The 25,523-nt window shown below is 31.5% G+C and overlaps 3 protein-coding genes across 4 annotated transcripts; 2 read left to right on the forward strand and 1 right to left on the reverse strand.

Moving 5' to 3' along the window:
- Positions 1 to 4,175: 4,175 nt before the first annotated feature.
- LOC126846755 (DNA polymerase theta) lies at positions 4,176 to 13,779 on the reverse strand. The gene is made up of 26 exons (XM_050586543.1): positions 13,468 to 13,779; positions 13,270 to 13,381; positions 12,608 to 12,723; positions 12,418 to 12,542; positions 12,201 to 12,329; positions 11,937 to 12,141; positions 11,705 to 11,837; positions 11,478 to 11,633; positions 11,202 to 11,414; positions 10,845 to 11,066; positions 10,502 to 10,710; positions 10,242 to 10,412; positions 10,011 to 10,161; positions 9,702 to 9,945; positions 9,514 to 9,637; positions 8,121 to 9,331; positions 7,457 to 7,776; positions 7,070 to 7,260; positions 6,586 to 6,718; positions 6,311 to 6,492; positions 5,891 to 5,983; positions 5,657 to 5,828; positions 5,381 to 5,532; positions 5,030 to 5,294; positions 4,786 to 4,943; positions 4,176 to 4,712 (listed from the first exon to the last, which is right to left on the reverse strand). The coding sequence occupies exons 1-26, from the start codon at positions 13,525 to 13,527 to the stop codon at positions 4,587 to 4,589; spliced, it is 5,373 nt and encodes a 1,790-aa protein (XP_050442500.1). The 5' UTR covers positions 13,528 to 13,779; the 3' UTR covers positions 4,176 to 4,586.
- A 341-nt stretch (positions 13,780 to 14,120) lies between these two features.
- Positions 14,121 to 17,599, forward strand: LOC126846353 (heat shock 70 kDa protein cognate 4). Its single transcript, XM_050585687.1, has 4 exons — positions 14,121 to 14,263; positions 15,315 to 15,595; positions 15,678 to 15,826; positions 15,890 to 17,599. Exons 2-4 carry the CDS (start codon positions 15,391 to 15,393, stop codon positions 17,498 to 17,500), a joined length of 1,965 nt encoding a protein of 654 aa, XP_050441644.1. The 5' UTR covers positions 14,121 to 14,263; positions 15,315 to 15,390; the 3' UTR covers positions 17,501 to 17,599.
- Positions 17,600 to 19,525: 1,926 nt separating this feature from the next.
- On the forward strand, positions 19,526 to 25,373 carry LOC126846552 (serine/threonine-protein kinase MAK). Of its 2 annotated transcripts, XM_050586120.1 has the most exons (9): positions 19,527 to 20,025; positions 20,885 to 20,939; positions 21,000 to 21,167; positions 21,754 to 22,092; positions 23,174 to 23,349; positions 24,201 to 24,365; positions 24,441 to 24,629; positions 25,032 to 25,148; positions 25,228 to 25,373. In XM_050586120.1, exons 1-9 carry the CDS (start codon positions 19,925 to 19,927, stop codon positions 25,238 to 25,240), a joined length of 1,323 nt encoding a protein of 440 aa, XP_050442077.1. In that variant the 5' UTR covers positions 19,527 to 19,924; the 3' UTR covers positions 25,241 to 25,373. The 2 variants fall into 2 exon arrangements, 1 of the variants encoding a protein (XP_050442077.1); XR_007686902.1 differs by lacking the exon at positions 25,228 to 25,373 and having other exon boundaries at positions 19,526 to 20,025; positions 24,441 to 24,786; positions 25,032 to 25,143.
- The last annotated feature ends 150 nt before the right edge of the window (positions 25,374 to 25,523 follow it).

Below are 25,523 nucleotides of genomic sequence, written 5' to 3' on the forward strand. Positions count from 1 at the left end.
TAATTTGGATTATTAATGAAACGATGTATTATTATAAATCTAAAAGTAGTAGCTTAAAAGAATGAATTGTATGTACATTTAATTAAATTTGGTTCCACAAAAATTATCTTAAGAATAAAACAATACTTACATTAATAATAATATTATATAAATTTACTAACATCTACCTTTACATTTGCTATGTTTTTTACAGACATTCCACTTAACCATTATAATAGTATACTTAGTAACGGCAACGTACCTTAAGCAAATCGAACATAATAATATTTATAATTCTGAAAACCGAATGTTTTAAAATGAATCTATCAATTTTCCTTTCATAAATATACATAATGGTTTTATCAAATGATTCATATTACTTTAAGACAACTAAAATGATATGTAGGTTAAAAAAAAACAATACATTTGTTACCAGCTAACAATGGTGTCAAACGAGATATTCAACCAACAACAATATTGATCGTCGGCTGTGCAAGTGGTGAAGAGAAATTGTAGTTTTTTTTTTAATGATTTATCTGCAAATAAAACTTCTTTTTCAGCTTATGTGAAGTTGATCAATAGGCCCTTTACTTTTTAACTTCTATAATAAATCATAATTCATCTCGCCCAATTGGCAATAACAATTGGTAATAATAATAATTTTACTTTTAGGTATAATATAATTATATTACTTTATAAATTTCAAAACGGGTCTTCTAATTATGCAATATAGTTAGAAAAGAATCTAACTATTACTTTAGTAACTTTCAAAGTATTATTTCAAAACGGTAAGCAACTATATTCAGCAAATTATTCTGAATTTAAGAAGTTAATCATACATATAAAAAGTTTATAAGTTACCGTTTAACTTTGAAAAAAAAATAAGAAAGATGATATTTTGAACATTTTAAAGTACACAAGAGTCTCCAAAAAGAAAACCATCAATATTGAAGTTATTTTAAGATAAAACGGGTGTCTTGTCCTTATTGAATCACCCTGTACCCTGTAGTTTTTCGAATGCAATATAACACTTGGCTGGCACATCAGTACCTAATAATCAGTTTAATTGCCTATTATATCACTTTCATCACTATTGTTGTTGTATAGGATACATCAATATTTTACTCATGCGAATCTGTCGAAATAATGGCTGTATACTGTAAGATGGTATGGACGGCTGTGCTACTATTATAGTCAACGCAATAGCTTTTTCTCGTGAAATGTGGTTTCGGGCAACCAGAAATGGCGAAAGTTTCCACGAAGAAACACATCAGATAGCCGATAGTTAACAATAATAATAAACTTGATAAATACACTGGAGTGTAATAAATTACTTCACGAGTCGCTAAGTAAGTATTATATTATCTACTGCGAGCAGAATAAATCACAAAAAATAACTACAACGCCGACTCGAATTGACGGGATGATCTTTAATCATCAAGAACTTAGGCAGACTGCGCAAAGGTAAACAACTATAATAACGTTCGTGTCGTATAAAAGATAAAATTAAAAGTCAGTAATAAATAGAACAGTGATGAAACGTTATTATAAAAAAAAAATTAAAAAAATACACTTACATCACCTCGACTATAGGTAATAATTCTGAAACAATTTTTTTCGATTTTCCATTTTATTACACAATAGGTACATATTATATTGCGGCATTTTAAACCTAACTTAAATGGTTTTAAAAATTGTATGAGATTTTACCTCGGCAAGAGATTTTTGAAATTGTTTTGTTATTCATTATAATAATAAATATAAAAGCATAAAATATATAATGTAGATTAATTTTCAAACTTTAGTAGTAGCTCATCCGAAAATTGCTAACTAAAAAACGTACACGTTATTTTTCTAGAAACGAAGATTGGTCTTGCTTCCATAATAAAAAAAAAACGATCTGATTATTTTATTTTTTATTTTTATTTCAAGTAACACGAAGAAGCTAGCGATAGCTGTTATTATTTCTTTAGTTTGTTTAACAAAACAATTTTAAGTTCTGAATTTTTATTTTGCATATTTATGATAGTTGTACTTAAATGTTAATTTTAATTTGTATAGAATTCATTCGGTCTATAATTGTATTATACAGTTTTAAAAGTAGAAGTATCCGAGCAAATACGAACTTTGGCTGTATTTTAAACCCACCCATGTGCACATAGTATACACAGTAATATTGAGTCAATAAAATGTGTACAATATATTGAAGAAATCAAACTGTGTAGGAATTTTACTGCATAATTTTTCAATATCTGTTCTAGATCATCAATAATATTGTTCCGTGTTCGTGTACTTTTCATAACACATGTAATTAGCATACCTAGTAATAAGAATCCTTCATTGACAAGTAATATTTTATTTGTATACTTTTCTATCTTTTGTTTTACAATTTACTTGAACGGTCTTACTAAGAATACATTAATTATAAATCATATAGAAAAGTATATATACAAATTTCCTGATTTCACTATTATCTTTATAAAACAAAATTGTATGAATAGTGGAAACTGTATTTTTGAGTGTACAACTTGAATTGAGCTCTTCGCTTTTAGCTAAAAGTATTAAATTACCATAAAACATAAGGTCTGTCATACCCTTAACTAAAATATTTTGAACTTCAATATTTTTCAACTATTTTTTGAGAAAACATTGATTATCGTTCACAGGGATCACTCTGTGGGTAAATGTAAATTGTCAAGTCACACAATATTTCTCGAAAAGAAAATGGCTTGGTTATTTTTTTTTACGTGATACTTTTATAAATGTATAATATATTTTGAGACTATGATATATTTTTATTTATTGTTTAATAAAATGATATCAGCTGTTTTTGTCTGTTGCCAATATCGTTGGACGGGCACCCCGATTTCCTTCCCCACCCCTTTTTTTTTACCTCTCCTTTTTTCCTACATTCTCCTCTTATTTCTATCCCACCCTCTCTTTTTTCGACACAAAAACCTGTCCTATCGCTCATAGTTTGGTACCAAAAATCGTCCTGGTATGCGTCACCAAATGTACTAACAGTAAATTCTCAGTCTGTATGAAAGAGACAATTGGTCTTCAACTCAAAATCAACCCTTAGTTATTATAAAGTAAAAAGTGGAAACACACAGTAAAATCAATTTACTAATTTAAAAAAAAAAAAAAATTTTAATTTTAATATTCTTATCAGAATATTAAAATCTATTTTTCAGACAATCTCATCAAATCTTTTAACTAATAAACATTATTAATAACATATTTTTTTTCTTTTCTAAAGGCAAGCCTTGTTATAGCGAAAAAATAGACTTCCACTCTTCTCTCTTCATGTCTTTCCATCGCTCTAACATGGGAATATAATGAGGTACTCTCCCCTTGCTTTCCTCATCGCAGTATTCTGGCCGTCAAATTTGTTCCAAATTTCGCCCAGAATTATCTGATAACGAGCCGTACCAGAAGGTTCTTCTTCAACCTCGTTTCAGTACTAATGGTTACTGCTGCCCTCATAGATAATAAAAGAATGGATAGGCTATGCCTATATTAGCAACACGAGGAGTCGCACGCTGAAAGGGGCAGTTAAAGGGGAAGGTCTTATCAATAATGATATTTTAAAATGATAATAAATAAAAATTACAAACGCGAAACGATTATTATTTAACAAACTTTTTTAATTATTATTTAATTTGTTTAAGAATATTGAATCGTATTGTGCATAATATTAAGATAATATATTATTATGATTACCGTTGAGTTTCGACAACTGTTAAGACCCCTTGGCCGTTGTAACCTCAAATTTTTTAAATGTTCATTCTTGTGTGATAAACTCCCTTGGCCTATCCATTCTTTTATTATCTATGGCTGCTCTCCATCAGGTGTTTAATCCCTAGTAGGGATTAAACAAACTTACTGGAATCGCTCTCTTGGAACTTTCCGCCAGAAAGTGCTCGGTATCCTCGGGTTGATAGGCCCATAACACAATGTGTTCCCCTGAGGGTATTAATAACATAACATTCAGAATTAAAATTATACTGTAATTTTTAAACTCACAAAAAAAAAATATATATAATTTAAAATATTGGTTTATTAATAAAATTCCATACAAATAAAATTTCATTAGGAGATCGTTGTAGATAAAAAAAAAAAAAAATAGTTACAAATAATTATTAAGTAGACAATATTTGTTTACATTACAACAAATACATCGATACAATACTAAAAAAATTGTCTAATAAATGTATTACCATTTTTTTTTTTTTTTATCAGACACGAGAAATATTTATAAAAACATGCTGACTTGGTTATATAAAAACCAATTTAGCTTAACATATTTAGTCAAAATTCTAAAATAAATCAATATGACTACAGATTATGCAAAATTTAGAAATCTTTCCCCCCCCCCCAAAAAAATACAATAATAATGATAAAAAAAAAAAAATAGTTTAAGCAACGTAATAAGATAACTAGATAACAATAAGTTTAAAAAATGTTTGCTATAATTGACTAAATTCTTAATTGATACGCTAAGCCTCTAAAATAACGTTTGGAATTGGTGTTTATTTAATCAAAAATTAAAAGTGGTTAGAAAGTTTAAAAAATGGCATGCAAACATCTTTTTTTTTTTGAGATCATTATTTCAAATCGCCCCAATTAGAACCTCGCCTTAATTTAACGGGCAAAGGCACACACAAATTAACGGCCGACTCCATTGTGGTGGTAATGATCGAACAAGCCTCATCAAGAACAGAATTGGCTACCTGGAAAACAATATGTGTATTAGTAGAGTATATTTTTTTGACACTTTTCTTTATCTTATGGCAAATGTATTACTTCAAAGATGAGTTCGTCATGTATATGCATTACTAAATGGACAAGCGGTTTCGGATAGGTTTGGTTGACAATTTTGTCGATTTTAATCATAGCCATTTTAGTTACGTCAGCGGCACTACCTTGTATAATGGTGTTAATAGCTTGCCGTTCCGCTTGGGCTACCAAAACAAAAAAAAAAAAATGTTTGACTTACACACTGTAACAAAAAAAAAAAAAAAATACTATTGCATATATAATATAATACCTTTAATTTTTGGATTTTCGCTATTAATGTCAGGTAAATATCTAATTCTACCGCTAAGAGTCTTGACCAAACCCAACGAACGACACTGTGTAACGCAATCGACAAAGAACTTGTTGACATCGGAAAATGTGCTTTTAAATTCTGATATTAACTTATAAGCTTCATCCTCAGTAATATTTAACGTCTCACTTAATGTAACCGCACCCATGCCGTACAATATACCGTAACAAACTTGTTTAGTTTTTTGTCTGAGTTCATCGCATACCTGAATTTCAACAAAAAAATGTATTTATATTTTATTATATCTATTTAGATAAATATATTCTATAATATTATTTGATAAAAACATACTTCAGAGGCTGGTATTTTATGCCATTTTGACGACATATTGATAAAGACATCACCAGAAGATTTCAACGCCGACAACAGAGAATTGTCTTTAGATAGGTGAGCGAGCACACGTAGTTCTATCTGACAGAAATCTACAGAGACTAACGTTCGATCTAGAATGATAATAAAAGATGTATGATTTCTAGACAAGTCATCTCTCAAAATATAAAGATATAACAACAACAAAATTATCTATTTAAAAATAGGTAATCAGTTTAACGAAATTAAAAATCAAACCTTGTTTAGGAATGAATGCAGATCGAATACTTAGGATTTCATTTTCAAGTACATAATCTTTGGGTAGATTTTGCAAGTTGGGTTCGTGCATACTAATACGGCCAGTATGGGAATAAGTGTTGCTGTCACAATACACACTGTCTTTTGGCATGGCCAAAAGTGAATTAAGATGCTGCAAAATTCATATTGACAAGTATTATACATACAATTTAAACATATATTTTTGATACTTACATTATTCCTGAGACAGCTTAATTTTCTCCAATTCTTTACTAATTCGACCAAAGGATGAGAAGAACTATCGGTCAAATTTAAATTACGTTTAACCTAGTAGCATAAAACAGATTTGCAAAAGTGACAAATTATTGCATACAATCAAACTAATTGATGAGTGATCTTTTCCATAAAAAAAAAGATATGATTCTTGTTGAATTTTTTATATTTCCTTTTAAACTACGTATTTCCCAAATTAAAATCATTAATTTTTTTTGATCTCTTTAATGTAAACCTCGGTTTTATTACCTTACAACTATTTCACATGATTCATCAGTTTCCATATTATTGTTCAAAGCTGAATATATAAGTACTTATAGTGTTTAACCTTTCTTTACTAAACAGTTTAGCTACAACCGATAAATTTCAATTTTTACTCACTTTAGCCCATTCTAATTTGGATTGCATGTTAAATTTGGTTCCAGCAAGTGAACATCCTTGTTTAGAAATATTTTCCATTAGGTCGTTCACTGTATCGTTTAGCTTTGTCAACTGCTCTTTTTTAATACAAAATCCGTGTAGTTCCATTTTTGCCAATATGATTTGTATGGGCATCTCAATATCTAATGAAAATACATCAAAGACAAAAATAAGATTGGCATTACTTAGATTGAAAGAAAAATAAGATAATTATTCAACTTTAACAAATTAAATACCTTTAAAAGTTTTATAAATATAAATTTGTTTGAGTTGTCGTTTTAAAACAACCATAAGTTTTTGAATGATGAATGCGTTAAACACAGAGTCATTTACAGGAATACAACCATTAAAACTTAAATGCCATTTGATCTAAGAAGAAAAACAAAATGTTAATTTTCAAGTGTAAGCACCTTTTTTAGAAAAATTTATTTTATTTCAGTATTATTTCAACAACAATTTTCTTAAAACAATGCTAACAAATTTAGTCTCAAATAAAAAAAACCAATTGAATATTTAAATAATAACTTGCGAGCTTTAAATATTTATTTTATGATTTTGATCTGTTAAGGCAAATGTAATTTTTTAACAAAAAGCGTACCCACAGGCCACAGTAGTAGATCTTTAAATAGAAAAATAATTTATAAAAAACCATTGTTCATCTATTATAAATCGTTAAATATTACTATTTGATTGAAAATTAAATTAAAATCATACAATTACCAAACTATCCAATGAATTTTTCGGTTGACCGCTAATGAGCCAATCAGCTACAGAAGGATCCCTAAACTTGCAGACAGCATTAATGTCACACAATTGAGAGATCATTTTGTAGCTTGATTTGGCGTCGTACATGTTAATGGTCAAATTTTTGTTAGTCAATAACTTTCGCAACAGACTCACACCGGATGGTCCTACAATCATTATTAACAACTATTAATTAAATGCAAGCAATGCATATTATTGGGTTTGCTGTCCACTAGGTCATTAGTCTGGAGCAACAATTCAAAATAAAACGAAGAGATTCAACAGAGGTAAGTCAATCACTAAATCAAGGCAGTATTCCTACTACCGACCTAATAAACATCTAGCTTAAGTGCTTCAACTTACCGATTTTATTTAAGTCTGCGTAATGCACAACCCTTTGTTTATACCATGTAATTGCAAAACCTCTAAACACTTGGTTATCATATGTATAGGAACTAATTTTATCTTGTTCCAAATTACGTCTCACCACTCTCGGGCCTATACGGTTTTCGACATTGGTCACTTTGCATATGTTCAGTGAAAGTGTTACTTCTTTTCTCTGGCGAATTTCTGGAAAGAAGTCTTTTGCAAACAAATCTGTATTTTCTATTACTTTGGTTTTGTACGCCCAATTATCAAATCTGATGGAATTAGCATTGGCGTCTGGTTTCATTGGCGATTCTCTGAAATAAAATGAAAAAATAAAAATCTATATGTAAAGCAAAGCTATGCCACTGGACAGACATGGGATCCAAATAAAAAATTAAGTGGAATATATCAATTCTATAGCTGTTAATATGTTAATAATTGAAGTGTCCAAATTTCGAACCAAATGGTACCTAACAGAGCCAAAAAGCATAATTGTCAAAATCAAAACTTACCCTTTCACCTCAAACCTTTGTGCAATCAAACATTATAGAAAATCATACTTAGAATCCTCTATTAAATTTTAAAGGTGAAGCTCGGGTGAAACTGGGTGTAAACAAATTTAAAAGGGAGTTTAAATTGTTGATAAACAACTACATACTTGCGAGGAGATGGTCCGCTGGAAACGGTATCTTGGGAACCGGCAATCATATCTTCAGAATCGGATATGACTAAATCGTCACACGTCATATCAACGACTTTTGCCTTATTTGGACAAATTATGGTATTGGCCATGCAGCTAAAAGAATTTTTAAACACACTCTGGCTCATTTCGTCTTTTTTAACATAAAATGTTTTGTTTGCAACATTATTGCCTTGAATAGGGTTCGCCATAGAGTTAAACGAGTTTTGAAAAACCGACTTCATTACACTATCGCTCATTTCTTCTTTAAAAGAGTTTAACATTTTATTATTTATTATTGTGTTGTTATTTTGTACAGTGTTAAAAGCCATAGAGTCAAAAGAATTTTGGAACGCTGCATTTAATAAACTTTCACTAATTGCTTCGTTTTTGTCGACAGTCTCTTTGTGATTATTATTCGTCGTACTTGTCATTGAATTGAACGAATTTTGAAACGCTACCCTAATTAAGCTGTCACTCAATTCTATACTTTTAGCAGTTACCGTCACGTCTTTTGTGTCAATTTTATTAATTAACTTGTCAAGTTGAGTATTGATAATTAAAGAATCTGGAAACATAGTACTTTCAAACATGTCGCAACTTTCCGGCGAAGTTTCTTCAACCTTTTTACACTTTTTTTGGTGGTGTTCTTCAACTATTCCATTTTCTTGTGGACAATCTTCTCTTTTTCGTTTCCTGGACCCGACGTCTCTTTGAGACAGTTCTAGAATACTCTCGCCACCGATATTGCAATCCCAATTTTCTTCATGTTCTTGAGGTGTTTTGATGTAAACCAATTCTGTACGGTAAGAATTAGCGATTAATTTTTCAGAATGACTAAGACTTTTGTTCTGGCCTATAACGGTTATGCTGATCTTGGTTTGTTCAAACGACCCATCAAAAAGATCTAAACTTTCCCGTTTATAATCTTTACTTTTGATTTCTTGTTGTTCATTATTTATGATTTCTGTTTCAGTAAAGAGCTCGACACTTTTTCTCGATACGTTAAACACTTGAGCGTCTTCATTTGACAAGTGCACAGACGATTCTTTAATTTCTTGGCTATTTTCAATTATTGTAACATCTCTTGAAGTGGTAGGCCGAATTTTAACAGAATTAAAACTCTCTTCTAAAGTTTTATTTGCGTTGCAGTCTTCAATCCAACTAGCAGTTTTTAAACCAAGTTCCCTCTGCAAATGGTCAAACAATTAATATTGATAATTGAAAATTAATGTTATTTTTCATAAATATTATTATTTTGTGATACGCAATTAAGGTGTGATATCACAACGTCTTTCAAATGGCAAACAAAGTATTTTTTTAACACATTTACTGTCTAATTTTAATGGCTTTTTATTATTGTCAATCTTACTTTCAATAGGTGACGTGCTTCGTTTACAATAAACATAGCAGCTTCTTTTTCATTAAGGGCAAATCGACCGGCTAACCAAATATTTTTGCGGTTTTCTCCTTCATCAGTATTATTATTAGTGATACTAAAACCAAATACCATGTTGTCTTATCTACATGAAATTCACTAGGTGATAAATTAGAACTTACTTTTGATATGGGACGGCTTTAGCGAGAGCACGTTGTACAACACGAATATCAGCTAGTGCAAGTTCAGGAATGTTATGTATTTCCGCTTTGTACAATGCTCGAGCGGTAATTGAGTTTAAACAATCTAAACGCAATAATTCAACAAGTTGTCGCTGAACACCAAACTGAAGTCGCTCCGCAAACTGTGATATCAACAACTCGAGGGACGACCAGCCGAGTCTTTTGCAAAACTGTGTTACCATTCCTAAGGGACAAAAATAAAATATGTAATGGTTTTGATAAAATAATAACCATACAATAAGGTTCAACCTGCAAATGTAGATGATGACTGTTGAAGACTTTGTAAGAGACCTTTCGATGTACCATATTTTGTAACTACAGTATTTATAGGCACTTCATTGATTAAATCATGTAGCAAGAGGGACGTGTAAAATCTTCTGTGAACGGCCAATTTATGTTTCTAAAATTAACACAAATAAAAACAAAATGTAATTCAAATATTTCAATATCAAAAAAAAAAAAATAAACTGAATAATTTACATCCGAAAATGAACTAAAAGTGGTTCCAGTCATTGCTTTGACTATAAATCTCTCTTCGACACCAACCATATCGCCGACTTTACGCATAGATTGGGGTAATTTTTCCCATACATTCAGCATTCGGAACCAGTCTAGATTTCCTATTTGATCACTAACTGAATATGGTGTGATCTACAAAACATAAAAAATTAAATGAAAATACAATTTTTAACATTTAAATAGAAAACTGCACAAAATGTACAAATGCACTTGATACTAACTAAGTATAATAAATGTAGTTCGGAATCGAGAACAAAATTTTGTCTCGCTCTATCTAATTCTTTAATAAGTTTTAGTCCAATATCGGGCGTAACAGATGCAGCTAAACACGCCTGGCCTAAACTGGTTGGTGCTAATTTATTGTCTGATTCGCGGACAAATTGATGATCGATCAATAATTTTAGACACTGATATATTGGATCTTCATTGACTAAATAAAAAAAATATGACATTTAAGAAAAAGTAGTTAATTGTTGTGCTGTAATGTTGTTTAATAATATGACAATCAAATTTACAAAAAAAAAAGCAGTTTTGTTTTAACAATAATATTTAATTTTTACTCACAGTCTTTTCCAGTAGATGCATACAATAATGTACACTTAATGTACTCAAAGGCTTCCTCTGTTGAGTTGACAACGCATCCGGCAACTACTTCCAACAGGGCTCGTTTCAAACAATTAGAAAAATCTCCAACACCTAAACAACTCCTGATTGGCGGCAGAGTTTGACATGCCACTTGTTCCCCTATACGTTTTTCACTTTCGTTGCAAATCAAATAACTTTCCCCTATTCATTAAAAATATTCATATATATGAACTAGTTATGCAATTCTTAAATGAAACATTTTGACTTTAATCATTTGATTGATAAATTATTTTCCTATGCCTGACGTTTTCACGTCTAGTAATCTTAATATATTACCTGCAGTGTCAACACCCATTCGTCCCGCACGTCCGATCATCTGTCTATATTGTAAAATATCAATAGGAAATCCGTGACAAGCTGGCGATCTTACGATAACTCTACGTGCAGGTAAATTTACTCCAGAAGATAATGTTGATGTAGCGACTAGGACGCGAACAATGTTCTGCTTGAAAGCACCTTCGATTATGTCCCTTTCATCCATAGTAAGGCCTAAAAATTGAAATACTTATTCATTTTTTTTATTCTTTTTTTAAAAATAAATATTGATATTACCTGCATGATGAAATGCAACACCAAACGATATGGTTTTATTTAAATCGGTTTCGAGTCCGACGGGACATCTTCGAAGTTGCTCCAAAACATCTCCTAAACTTTCTCCATTCAACTGATTTCTCAAAGCTTTTCCTGTTTCTGATTTAACATCTCCGCCTGGAAAAATGTAATAGATTTTAAATATTTATAAAAGGCCAACCATTTAGAGTGAAATATTATTCACTTACCAAGTCGCTTAATTTCAGAAGCTATTTCAATCGCTAACGATTCACACCACTTTTTTGTAAAGCAAAATATTAGTATAGAATATCCCTGTAGGATAGTGTCGATACTTAAATACGCTACATCGTCTGGATCTTTCTAAATACACATATAAAACAATACAATAGTACAATGAACTAATAATTCTGATGCAAAATACAGTAAATGTTGTGATAATGTAAAAGTAATAGAAAATACTTTTATTGCAAACTTGGGTTCAATCATATGACTCAATGAAAAATCACTCGCATTAAACACATTTTTGCCAATTTTCAAGTACTCTTTTAAAGGAACTGGTCGAAAATCAGTTTGATATAAAGTGGCATCCAACCAGTTGGCTAGCATTTCTAAATTTGGAAGTGTTGCAGACATGCCGACAATTTGAATTGATATACTACTCCGTCTAAGCATAAAACATGATTTTTTTTGTAAACTAAATAATAAAAAAAAAAAATGACATACATTTTGGACATGTATTTAATTTTTGTCAATAACAATTCCAATAGGTATCCTCTATTTGAATCTCCGAGCATGTGCAATTCGTCAACGACTATACAACCAATATCTTGTAGTCCGTCTTCTTCCATTAATCTAAATATAAAATGTTATATTTTATTTAAAAACAAAAATATGTATACATAGTTATTTTTATAATAATAACATTATTTTAATAGTGTACCGATTAATTAAACCATTTGCTTTTTCTATGGTTGCGATTGCAACATTTACAGATCGCAATCCGCCAGGTGGAGTATAGCTACCCATAAATCCAGCAACTCTCTTGTTTGTGCCTTCAAATAATTCCTACAAATAGAAAAATAATACATTGGTTTTATTCTGCTAAAAATACTAAATAACTACTGTGTTACTTGAAAGTAATGCATTTTTTCTCGTACAACCGACACAAACGGCAGAATCATTAACACTTTCTTGTCTTTTTCCAAAACAGTCTGCATTGTAAGTATTTCAGCAACCATAGTTTTACCTAATCATTTCAAAATATAATACTTAACTCTTTATTAATCAAAATATCTGAGAGGTAAATTACTATGACTATAGTTAATATTATCTATTTTTATTTTTTAGAGTTTCATTAATTATAATTTACTTAATAGACTCCATGCTGAAAGAGATATAATATGACTTGTCTTTATTAATTGAAAAAAATATTCAAATGCTTATATTTAATTTTATTTATTTTACAAGATATCATATAAATCACCAGAAATTGGCAAAATCTCAAAAAGGTATGTAATCTACTGAACATTGATCTATTGTTTTCATATTATGGTGATTGAACTATTGACATTACCAACACTGTTGCAGAAATTAAATTTTATAAGCCAAATATCTACCTATCTATATTGATGTCACGTTTCAAGTTAATTTACTCAAAACGTAAATTTACTACAATTTAATATTATTTACCTAGATTTTTACATAAAACTTGATTGACTATCATAAAAAAATTGTTTTAAAGTTTTTTATTCAGTTCAATCCGGTAATAGTTACAAAAGATGAAAAATCTAACCGGCTGACGTTGGTGCTGAGTAAACTAAATTGCGTCCGTCTAAAACACCTTGGCTCATCAGACATTCTACTTGCCAAGGAAACATTGATACGATTCCTCGCTTTTTGTAATTCTAAAAACAAACCATGATTCAAGTATAGGTATTTTACACGCCAAGGCGATAACATAATAACATATATGTATGGAGAATATAATTACATCTACAATTTGGGGAGGTAAGCCCCACGAATTGATGTCGCACAAATGGTCGTTGGACATGATGGATGAACAATAATAAAAAAAATTACAAAATTTACTAGGACATGCAAAGAAACGAACACCGTGTCGTTCACATTATTATAAAAATATAATAATAATTAAGAGAATCGAACATGTTTGGGTTAGCTGGACAATTTCCAAAAAAATGTCATGTTTATAGAAATTATATTATTAAAATTAAAACAGTACGGACTACGGAGTTGCAAATTTTCAAGTCGTTTGTTAATTGTTGTTATCATCTGTCGTTGTCGTTACTACCGTAAACGTATTATAGTTTTTACGTTGTTTGTCGCGACCTGCACCGTTCGATTGATAATAACGCAGTGCGCGCGCGATGATAAGAAAAACAGTTGGCGGTAAAACTTTTTACTCGCCATGAAATTTCAGTAGTATATAGAATTTTTGAAAAACACCTATATTGGAAAATAAAAATGCGTACATTTTCAAATTTCGCGTTGGAGTTACAATATAAAACTTACACAATCTTTCGGAAATCAAAAATCGAAAATCATACCGAACGCCTAACGAACGTTGCGTTGTTTTTTCTTCCAACGACTTCTAGAATGTTCTTTAACCGATTTCCTCCCTCCTCCTCCCCGCGGACGATGACACCGGATTTATTCGCGTCACTGGACTGACTCACTTGGCTTATGAGTTATTATTCATATTTCATTCGACATTCATACAACTGTGCATACTTACTCCATTTTGAAAGTTCAGCGAAGAACATTTGTCCGTAAGTATGAGATTTTATTAAACTCATATAAATAATATATTTCCAAGTACAAAGCAACCGAATGCCGGACAATATATTAAATAGTATCAGTATCTAATATGACAAAATCCAATTTTCTAAAATTTCCAAGCGTTCGGTCGGTGTAGCTTGTTTTCTAGAATCTGTCGATAACGTTATTAAACTCGTTTCCCGTATTGCCGCAAATTTGGTTGAAAATAGGTAGTGCCTCGTTTAGGTACAATTGCAAACTGTTTGCATATTAGCCATTTATTCGGTGGTTAATTTGATGAGATGACATCATTTGTGTTCGACATTCCGACGGTCACGTGTTTCCAAGATACTTTATTGTTTCAGTTGTTTAGGTTTTAATTTTTATTTCATCAAAACTCGGTATTATGTTTTCAGATGTTTATATTTTTACACACATAACCTATATATAACTGAGTCAACAATTGCATTTTTTTTCCAGTTAAGACAGGGTATAAGTTATAACTTTTAAGAAATTTAGTTTATAATTTCTTGGGAAATATCTCACTTTAACTGAGTAAAGTGTATTTCCGCTATTAACTTTAGTTAAGAGTAACTAAAGTTATTAGCATCGGTATTGTTCTATAAAAACAAGAGGTTTTGCTATAATTGTGCATTGCCAGAATATTTTTGGAAACTGATCCTGAGTTTTCCTTTGTTCATAAAATATATTCTTTTCTTTCCTTTCAAATTTTATACCAATAAAAAAATATACAATAATATGCTAAGAAGTGAAAAAGAATCAATTGTATTCGTAACATTAATTTTCATACCATCATTCATTCATTTTAAATGTCAAGTAACAAATAATTTAATCCTAATTCTTTTAAAAATTGTGTCCTCAAACTCTTCATTAAGCATACAGTGTGCTTAATTCGGTATTTTTAATTTTTTTATTGTATTTTATGGTTACTTAGTTATTATCTTTAAATGTTAATTATAATTAACTTTATATGTAGTTAAGTCAATAATTTACTGATTTTTAACTAAATGTTTATATATTGTTGCATTTTTTTTGTTCTAGGACTGATAAAAACTCCAAAAAAGTACCTAATATTTTATATTAATTACACGTCTACCTAATACATTTTTAAAACAAAATGGCCAAAACTCCTGCTATTGGTATTGATTTGGGTACCACCTACTCTTGTGTCGGTGTGTTCCAACACGGCAAAGTAGAAATTATTGCCAACGATCAGGGTAACCGCACGACTCCCAGTTATGTCGGTTTCACTGACACTGAACGTCTTATTGGTGATGCGGCTAAGAACCAAGTTGCCATGAACCCCAACAATACTATTTTTGGTAATAATTATTTTATTGAAACAATATTTTTGTTTCAATCTATATGCAGTGTATTAAATGTATGTTATAATTTATTTTATAGATGCCAAACGATTGATTGGTAGACGTTTCGAAGATGCCACCGTTCAAGGTGATATGAAACATTGGCCTTTCGAAGTAGTCAGTGATGGAGGAAAACCCAAAATCCGAATTAACTACAAGGGAGAAAGCAAAACTTTTTCACCTGAAGAGGTAACAATTGAAAGAACTATCAATGGACCATTTTTATATTATCGGGAATTTGTATGCTTGTAGGTGTCTTCAATGGTTTTAACCAAGATGAAGGAAACTGCTGAAGCCTACTTGGGAAAGACTGTCACAAACGCTGTGATCACTGTCCCTGCCTACTTCAACGACTCGCAACGTCAAGCTACCAAAGATTCTGGCACCATTGCAGGGTTAAATGTAATGCGTATTATCAACGAGCCAACAGCTGCTGCCATCGCTTATGGTCTTGACAAGAAAACCTCTGGAGAACGCAACGTCCTCATCTTTGATTTGGGTGGTGGAACTTTTGATGTGTCCATCTTGACCATCGAAGATGGAATATTTGAAGTAAAGTCTACCGCCGGTGACACTCACTTGGGAGGAGAAGATTTTGACAACAGAATGGTAAATCACTTTGTTCAAGAGTTCAAACGCAAGTACAAAAAGGACGTGACAACCAACAAACGGGCATTGAGGCGTTTGAGAACCGCTTGCGAACGTGCAAAGCGTACTTTGTCTTCGTCAACTCAAGCTAGCATTGAAATCGACTCGCTGTTCGAGGGTGTTGATTTTTACACCTCCATCACTCGTGCTCGTTTTGAAGAGTTGAACGCCGATCTGTTCCGCAGCACCATGGAACCAGTTGAGAAATCTCTGCGTGATGCTAAAATGGACAAGTCCGCAATTAACGATATTGTTCTTGTCGGAGGTTCCACTCGTATTCCAAAAGTACAAAAGTTGTTGCAAGACTTCTTCAACGGTAAAGAATTAAACAAATCGATCAACCCTGATGAAGCCGTAGCTTATGGTGCCGCTGTGCAAGCTGCCATTTTGCACGGAGACAAATCCGAAGAAGTGCAAGACTTGCTGCTGCTCGATGTCGCCCCCTTGTCGTTGGGTATCGAAACCGCTGGAGGTGTGATGACTGCTTTGATCAAGCGTAATACAACTATTCCAACCAAGCAAACTCAGACCTTCACGACCTACTCTGACAACCAACCTGGTGTGTTGATTCAAGTTTATGAAGGAGAACGTGCAATGACCAAAGATAACAACTTGTTGGGTAAATTCGAACTTACTTCTATTCCACCCGCACCTCGTGGCGTACCCCAAATCGAAGTAACGTTTGATATTGATGCCAATGGTATTTTAAATGTGAGTGCCATTGAAAAGTCGACAAACAAAGAAAACAAGATCACCATCACCAACGACAAAGGACGTTTAAGCAAGGAAGATATCGAGCGCATGGTCAATGATGCCGAGAAATACAAGTCGGAAGACGAAGCTCAAAAGGGAGTTATTGCCGCCAAGAACAGTTTGGAATCTTATTGCTTCAACATGAAGAGTACCATGGAAGACGATAAAATCAAGGACAAAATCCCTGAATCCGACAAATCTACGGTTTTGGATAAGGTCAATGAAACAATTAAATGGTTGGACGCTAACCAGTTGGCCGACAAAGAAGAATACGAACACAAACAGAAGGAATTGGAAGGTGTATGCAATCCCATAATCACCAAGTTGTATGCAGGCGCTGGTGGTGGTGCCCCTGGTGGTATGCCAGGCGGCATGCCCGGAGGCTTCCCTGGTGGTATGCCAGGAGCTGGCAGTGCTGCTCCAGGCGCTGGTGCTGGACCAACTATTGAAGAAGTTGATTAAATCCTATGTATTTATCATTCCGCGTGTTAAACAAATATTTTTTTTTTTTTTTGTTACGCATTTCTCACTATAATTAATAAAAAACCAATGAAACATTTATCTGCAATTATAACTCTCTATCAATATTTTTAACTTCTTAGGAAATTTCCGGTTTCTGTGTTGCAATTAATTGATTGTATTTATTTATGCCAGAAATATTTAAGTAACTGAAGATTAAATTTATATAGTCACTGTATAACCTACTACAGAGTATTGGTTATCTGATATAGTGACATTCTGCTACAAATACAGTTAAGTTAAAAAAAATACTTTGAAGTTGCCTTAAAATATAGCGGTTAAGTAAAATCAAACATTTTTCATGTATAGAGAAGTAAAAAATGGCAAAAAGAACTGTTACTCATTGTTAGTTGAAATATTCACGACGTGTATTGTTTGATAATCTAATATATAAAGAACCAATAAATAAAATAAAATAATGGTCTTAAATTAGTGTTGCCCAATAGTCATCAACAAAAAAAATGTAACGTTTGTATAATATTTTGTTTAATGGGTTGAAAAACAATGTCGACATAAATATTTTGGTTATATTTACTACTAATTTGTATTACATTCGTAGTATAAATATGTATGTTTTGTAATGCTATTTTAAACTGCATAATTGATTAGATTTTTTATCATATAATATGATGGGGTTATCCTTAGTTTTAATTTTTATATTTTCACATGTAAAATCTATGCTGTCACCTACTTACCTATGGATAATAAAAGTGATATCCCACACGCAATATAACACTTTTTAAGGCAAACTATATAACACTGCACTAATATATTTTACTTTTTACGAATTTTTTTTTTATTTCTATGACGTTACGAAAAGAGTATATGTAATATTTTTTCTTATTTACTTTATATAATTTCAACTGTCAAAAAAGAAAAACTAGTATCATAGGCAGGACTACTAGTACGTCCAGACACATATATTAGGTAACTGGAAGAAGTCATACATTAGACTAACTAATCATAATTTTCTATCTTGGATTTATGGCCCTAAGACCTTCGTACTCATAAGAAGTTTGATGTTTTTAGTTTTTTGCCTCAATCTGTAGAAGAGATAAGAATTGAATGTGTTGAAACTCATGGATTGAAGTATAATGTGAGTGAATTTCAGAAATATCCATGTCACTATAGCTGTTAGCTGAAGTTTCGGACACTTTGAGTTAGTCGCGACTGTTCCGCTGCCGTGATTACTCGGGATATTTGTTTTTTAATGTAGGGGCGATTTTTTTACCGGGTTCTGTACTAGACTTAATTATAAACAAATAGTTTTTACTTTCTTAACTACCTCCCCCCCTCCAAATCCGCAAGAAACCATTCGAATTCAACGAACCCAAAAACATGTGAATTGTTATGCAACAAAAACAAAAAAAACCTAACCCTTTTAAACAAGTGGTTGATTTGGAATTACTAAATTTAAATTCAGTGACCTCAGAAATGTTTGAAATTACATATTTTGATTATAGTCTCCCTTGAATAAAATTTCAGGTGAATTTAATTTCAATTACTTTTTTCGGATTCTAGATAGAATAAAAAAAAAATATCCAGTGTCGACGAGAACCATTCACTAACATCTGGGGGAAAACATATTTAACATCCACCCATCCAAAAAAATCTCGCTTGTAACATACAAAAATTATTAATATTAGTACAAATCGGCCACCCACCCATTAAATCAATGGGGTATTTAGCCCACTAGACACTGGTGTTCGGCGCCATTGAAACTGGCTATAACCAATATTAAACTGGAAAGAAAACTAATAACGGTTTAATAAACGAATATTGTAACTGGGTTTTAAATCGAACGTAGCGTGACATAGACCAAAAAGAAATTGGATATAAGACTTCTATGTTTATCTTTAATCAACTTATTGTTATTTTTTATTTTCGTTTTTCATTAAAACATAATAATGTATTGATTGTAATATGGCGTATGCTACCCACGGTTTTATGGCGTGTGAAATGTTTACGACAGAACATAATAAACTCCACGAACATATGGACAAGGTCTCTTGTTGTGATTACATGAGTACCTATAAATGTTACCTAGCAACAGTCAGTATAAGTATATTCGTTTCTGTGCAGGTGGTTGGGTTTCCCGTGTAAAACTTAGTTATTATTCCCCTCCGTCGTTGCCGTAGGTATCTCTTTTTAAGCTGATCAATATCGTTCTTTAAAATTATTTTCGTAATATTTTAGAACTGTGTTTTGGGATTCGCGGTTTGCCCATGTGTATGTAGTAGGACGTTGGCAGAATTCAAGTGCACACACGTTTATAATTAACACATGTCTTTAATGTGTGGCTTAGCCTCGGTTTGGCCACGAACCCTTTGCCGACGTGTACTCGAAAAGACATGGTAAGAAACCAGCATGAACAGATACATTACATTAAATCAACTGGGAGACGGTACTTACGGATCCGTCGTGTTAGGACAAAACGTAGATACAGGCGAAAAAGTGGCCATTAAAAGGTAAGTATAGAAGTTATAAAAAATATAAAAACAAATATTTTTAGTTTATTTTTTTTGTGGAGCAAAACATTACATTTTGTCGAAATACAAATATAAGGTGATGAGAACCAAAAGGGATCAAGTGACATTTTTTTCGAAAACAAGTTTTTGATCACATATTACAATAAGCATATTTTGTCAATAAGTTATTTCATCTGCGTAATGCGTTGGTTTTATGACATTAGTCTCAAGTTTTCAACGTTTCATCGAAGAAAACTAATGAACATCACCTAGAAAATTACATTATTAATAATATTATTTTCACTTTTCCTTCTTTAAATTTTTTTTGTAAGTTAATTATACACGTTATTGGTTCTCACCTCAAAATATATATAATATAATAATTTATATTATGTAATAGAATTGTTCCATATTAGTATCAACATTTGATTTTTTGCACTTGTACTTCGAATTTTTACAAAACATAGGATGTTTATTAAAAATGCCAAAAAAAGTAGATTTGACTCAAATAGTACTTTTTTTGTATGCCTTACACATCATTTAATACTATTAAACATGAAATATGACACCATTTACATTTTTTCCCCTATTTTTTATAATCGTCTTTTTCAAAGCTACAAACTACTTTTTCTCTACTGTACATTTTTTTTTTGAAAAATTATTAATTTATTATTATTATTAATACTCAGTTATAGTAAACTGACTACAACGTCAACATTTTGGAATAGTAAATACTATTACATAAAGTCGGTAAATTAATAAAAACCTATAAATACTCATAAAATATGGCTTAACTGATGGAATTATATACAATATAAATATATTTTTTTATTTTAAATACTTAACCGTTTTTTTGTAGAATGAAAAGAAAATATTATTCTTGGGACGAAGCGATGAATTTAAGGGAAGTCAAGGTAAGTGTCATTCATAAAACCTATATACAATGTGGATAATGAAAATGCATTTTTTTGTAGTCCTTAAAAAAACTCAACCATGCGAATTTAATCAAACTAAGAGAAGTCATCAGAGAAAACGATACTCTTTATTTTGTATTCGAATACATGAAAGAAAATCTTTACCAGTTGATGCGGAGTCAGAGTAAATTTTTCCCCGAACAGTCCATAAGAAATATACTATATCAGGTAACTTGTTGAAAATACAATAGGCTATAATAATACCAATATATTACTGATATATGAAATAGATTTATACAGGTCTGGTCTAACTAGAACACTTTTGAAATATGTTTAGAACATAATATGTTTTTAATGTCTTATACCTAGATCAAAACTGTAACAAGTCAAAAAGTGGGTATTTTTGGTTATTTGTATATTCGGATTCTACAAACAAAGTTGCGTGAACCAACAAAACGAATTTAAATTTATCTTCATTACCTACTCTCCAAAATATGGTACTGTAGGTACTTTTTGTAAAAATTAAAAAATCCTATAATCCTAACAACCAAAACCGTTTAAAACTTTAATTTCTGCCCAGACATCAAGCGGAGTACACGTACGTTGGTTATACAAAACTGTTTTATTAAAATAATCAGTTAAAGTTTAATTAACAAGTTAAAGTAATTAAACTTGAAAATAAGTTTTTTTGAATTCCTGAAAAAAGGTGTTTTTTAAGTTGCTACAGTTTTGATCTAGGCGTGCGTTATGTCATTTTATCTCGTTTAATATTTCCTGAATTACTTTGTAAATTGTAATAAATTTCCGTTCAAAGATTTTTCAAGGCCTCGCGTTCATGCACAGGCACGGTTTCTTCCACCGCGACATGAAACCGGAAAACCTCCTATGCTGTGGTCCTGAACTGGTCAAAATCGCTGACTTCGGACTGGCCCGAGAGACGAGATCTCGGCCTCCGTACACCGATTACGTCTCAACCCGTTGGTACCGAGCACCGGAAGTACTGTTGCACTCGGTCAACTACAGCACTCCAATCGACTTGTGGGCCGTCGGTTGCATAATGGCCGAACTCTACACTTTTAGACCACTATTCCCGGGAACCAGTGAGATTGATCAAATATTCAAAATATGCTCGGTTCTGGGCACGCCAGACAAGGTAAGTAGACAGGCTGCACAGGTATAATTAGCAGATTTCCCTGGGATAATCATCTTCCCGAACTAATCCCCAGGGAATAGTTTTTTCATTACTTACAACCTGCCTTATGTAGCTTTATTTACCTCCACGGCGCGCAGTTCATCGCCAAAAATCATCATTTCACTTTGACAATCAGAGACGGGTTGGACATTTTATTTAAAGCGTAAGGATAAGATATACTCTTTTTAAGTAAGAGCACACTGGACGGCCAGCAGGTAATCCTGTTTTCGGGTAGCCATCCGATGCTTCCTTATTTGAAAAATAGTATAGAATTAGAAACCATACTAACCATCCATATATTCATAATCCTACGAAAATTAAAGTTGAAGATTAACCCATATACTTAAGTACTTCATGTATTTACATTTTACACATACATCAGATGCTTTATTTTGTGATATAAACAATTAATCCAAGACACGTGTGATTTGGCACGTATTATTTTTTTTTAATATTCGTTTGATATTTTTATAATTGTATGTATACAAGTATAAGTACAACTACTTCACTAACACAATAACACATTTAAACAACTGAAATGGGGTTGTTAAACTTCAGTTTTTTATAGTACCTACTTGAATACGTACCATTAACGGCTAAAATCAGTGTAAGTAGGTAACAGTGTTATTGTAAAGAAAACGGTATAATAGTGATAACTAATATGAATGAACGTAATGCTTTATACTGTTGAAATATATTTTAAAATGAGGTTCAAAGAGTTAACCGCAAAGGGAAGAATAATTATTATAACACAAATTTCAGAATGTTTTTTCTATTATAATAAAAGCTTATACTACAAATGCATGTACATAAACAGTTATCTAGTAGTGACTAGTGACCCATTTTTTTTAATTCGGTCACCTATACCATTTGTTGGTACTTTGAGATAATCAATGTAAAATATAAATTATACCTATATTTATTATGACTTATGTTGATTTGTTTTCCATTGTATTAGTGTATCTTCTTTATATAACTACAAAGTATATTCATTGATTGTGTGAATTATTTTGTACGTCATGCTAAATGTTAATTATTTTAGAAAGAATGGTTCGAAGGATATCAATTAGCTTCAGCCATGAACTTTAGATTTCCTCAGTTCAAACGGTTGATGCTCAATACAGTGGTACCGAACGCTAGTCGTGACGGTATACATTTATTGGAGTTATTGTTGAGTTGGAACCCCATACGAAGACCTAGCGCTCAAAGTGCATTAAGGTAATTATACTAGGTATACTAAATTGATTATTTAAGCTGAGTATAAAAAACCATCTAAACAGGTATTTAGAAATAAAATATATTAGGTATTAAAAAAAAAACGCTACAGTAGAGGCGGAGTGAAGGTCTTTAGGATATGCTTTTAGGAATTTGTGTAACTGAAAGTAATATAAATCTGTAGAATGTAAAAAAAAATTTTAATAATAGAATCTCTCCTTATTGGAAAAGTCATAGGATCATGATTCGTTTCAATCATGACTATTGTTTTTCTATTTTACTTTCCTCCCATCTTTCAATATACGTCAAACACGAATCTTTAATTTTCCCTGGTATAGTAAAACTTCTAATCTTCCTCTAATAGGTAATGTACTTATTTATCATTCACACTACTATTTTCCTTATACCATCCTTCTTCAGACGTGGCCATCACTTATTTGGTGTAGGTACATGTTTGCTGGGCTTACTACCGTTTTATAATGTTTTCTTCGCGTTCTGAATGTACATTTCAGTTAAACAACACCCTTTGTTGTCTCTTTCTAGTTCACTAAACCACCAAATCAATAACCAATAATCATATTCTAACTCATCGCATCTTTTTCGATTCCTCATTCGACCGTTCTTTTGCACAACTGATCGCAAATACTTAAATAATTATTACTTTATACTTACCACTTGAGGCTTAATGCTGACCTTTTGATGAATTCGGCTATACTTATAGCAATGAATAATACCAAACTAATATTTTATTTTAATAAAAAATTTTAAATCCTGTCAAATAACCACGTAGAGAAAATATTATAAATATAAGATAAAAAATTATAAAATATGAATTTTAATTAATTTTACTTTAGACAATCGTATTTCCAAGTGGGACAACAACGCCTTGCACAAGACAATGTGGAGTTGGTGTACGCCAAGAGCAGTCAACTGCAGAGGAAACAACCTGCTCAGTTGATGAAATCCCATAATTCACTACTTCAACCGGCCGTCAACAACAACAACAACAAGGAGCTCAAGTCGGTAACCGCGTTGCGTCTAGCACTTGGTTCTTATCCTTATTGATTGTTTCTTGTCGACTGGGATTAATATAGATGCGAAAAACAGTGGGACGTGGTGGTAAACAAACCGGTGGCCAACGGCAAGGACAAATTATTGTGGGCCAACAACGATGTAATCAACAATGTGACGTCCAACAAAAGCAAATTGAGTGCCAAACAGCATTATCTATCCGTGGCCAGATACGTTACTGGAAAGTCTACAACGTTACAAACCGACAATGAGTAAATTACAATAAAAATAAGAGTAGCATATTTCCAAAACTATAATTATCTACACTTTTTGACATTTATTGAGAATATAAGAAAAAACTGTTTAAAATTTTGAAAACAGTCATTATAGATATAACTTGCAATATAGAAATTTCTCTATACTTAGTAAGTAAGTACATGGTGAGTTGAGTATTTCTTTAGTTTGAAATTCGAGTAGGTTATCATTACTATTTTATAGTTTAAATGTCAAATGTTGAGTATAGGCATTTATTTTACTTGTCTCTGAATATAAACAACAAAATGTTTACGAGACATTAAATTGTTGGCAAAAAAAATATGAATTGAAAATATTTTAAGTTAACAACCAGTTGCTTAGACCATAATCTAAATATACTTTTGTAATCTAACTTAAAGGAAAATGGTCAAAGACCTGAACAATGATAAATTGTCATCGGCCAGCTATTTGTCGTATGGCGACAAAAACAGAGACAAAAAACGTTTAGTCGCAAACAGAAATGACTGGGTGGCAAAGTAAGGAATAGTGAGAACAGCTGTAATACTACATTATAGATGTAAAATAATTATATATTTTATCTGGGCAATGTTTTAGGTATTTTGAGTGAAGACGTTCAATCAAAGCTTAATTAAGAAATCAAACTATACAAACGAAGAAACGATCAAAATTATATATTAATTTTCTAGATAACTTAATTTTGTTGAATTATGTGATATAGGCACTTTATGCCATAGCATCAATAACCTATATAATAAATTGTTTATTAATCAAATATAAAAAAAACCTCTACGTGTTTGTAAATAATATTAATAAAAAACAAACAAATTTACAATGCACACTTAAGTATACGATTTGTTTTTTAAATATACCTACGCTTCGATGTGAAATTG

This window comes from Adelges cooleyi, unplaced genomic scaffold (assembly GCF_023614345.1).
Source record: "Adelges cooleyi isolate 19-005CV unplaced genomic scaffold, UGA_ACOO_1.1 ACOO_flye_CR_arks_rails_tigmint_CR_PRNA_9, whole genome shotgun sequence".
NCBI classification, from domain to species: domain Eukaryota; kingdom Metazoa; phylum Arthropoda; class Insecta; order Hemiptera; family Adelgidae; genus Adelges; species Adelges cooleyi.

Bases quoted from the DNA above. Each gene is read 5' to 3' on its own strand.
- LOC126846552 (XM_050586120.1), top strand. From the start codon at position 19,925: ATGAACAGATACATTACATTAAATCAACTGGGAGACGGTACTTACGGA. The intron at 20,940-20,999 runs GTAAGTGTCATT...ATTTTTTTGTAG, and splicing joins TGAATTTAAGGGAAGTCAAG to TCCTTAAAAAAACTCAACCA. The intron at 22,093-23,173 runs GTAAGTAGACAG...TAATTATTTTAG, and splicing joins TTCTGGGCACGCCAGACAAG to AAAGAATGGTTCGAAGGATA.
- LOC126846755 (XM_050586543.1), bottom strand. From the start codon at position 13,527: ATGTCCAACGACCATTTGTGCGACATCAATTCGTGGGGCTTACCTCCC. The intron at 11,634-11,704 runs GTAAGTGAATAA...ACATTTTTCCAG, and splicing joins TTCTGAAATTAAGCGACTTG to GCGGAGATGTTAAATCAGAA. The intron at 7,261-7,456 runs GTAAGTTGAAGC...TAATGATTGTAG, and splicing joins CGCAGACTTAAATAAAATCG to GACCATCCGGTGTGAGTCTG.
- LOC126846353 (XM_050585687.1), top strand. From the start codon at position 15,391: ATGGCCAAAACTCCTGCTATTGGTATTGATTTGGGTACCACCTACTCT. The intron at 15,596-15,677 runs GTAATAATTATT...TTTATTTTATAG, and splicing joins CCCCAACAATACTATTTTTG to ATGCCAAACGATTGATTGGT. The intron at 15,827-15,889 runs GTAACAATTGAA...GTATGCTTGTAG, and splicing joins AAACTTTTTCACCTGAAGAG to GTGTCTTCAATGGTTTTAAC.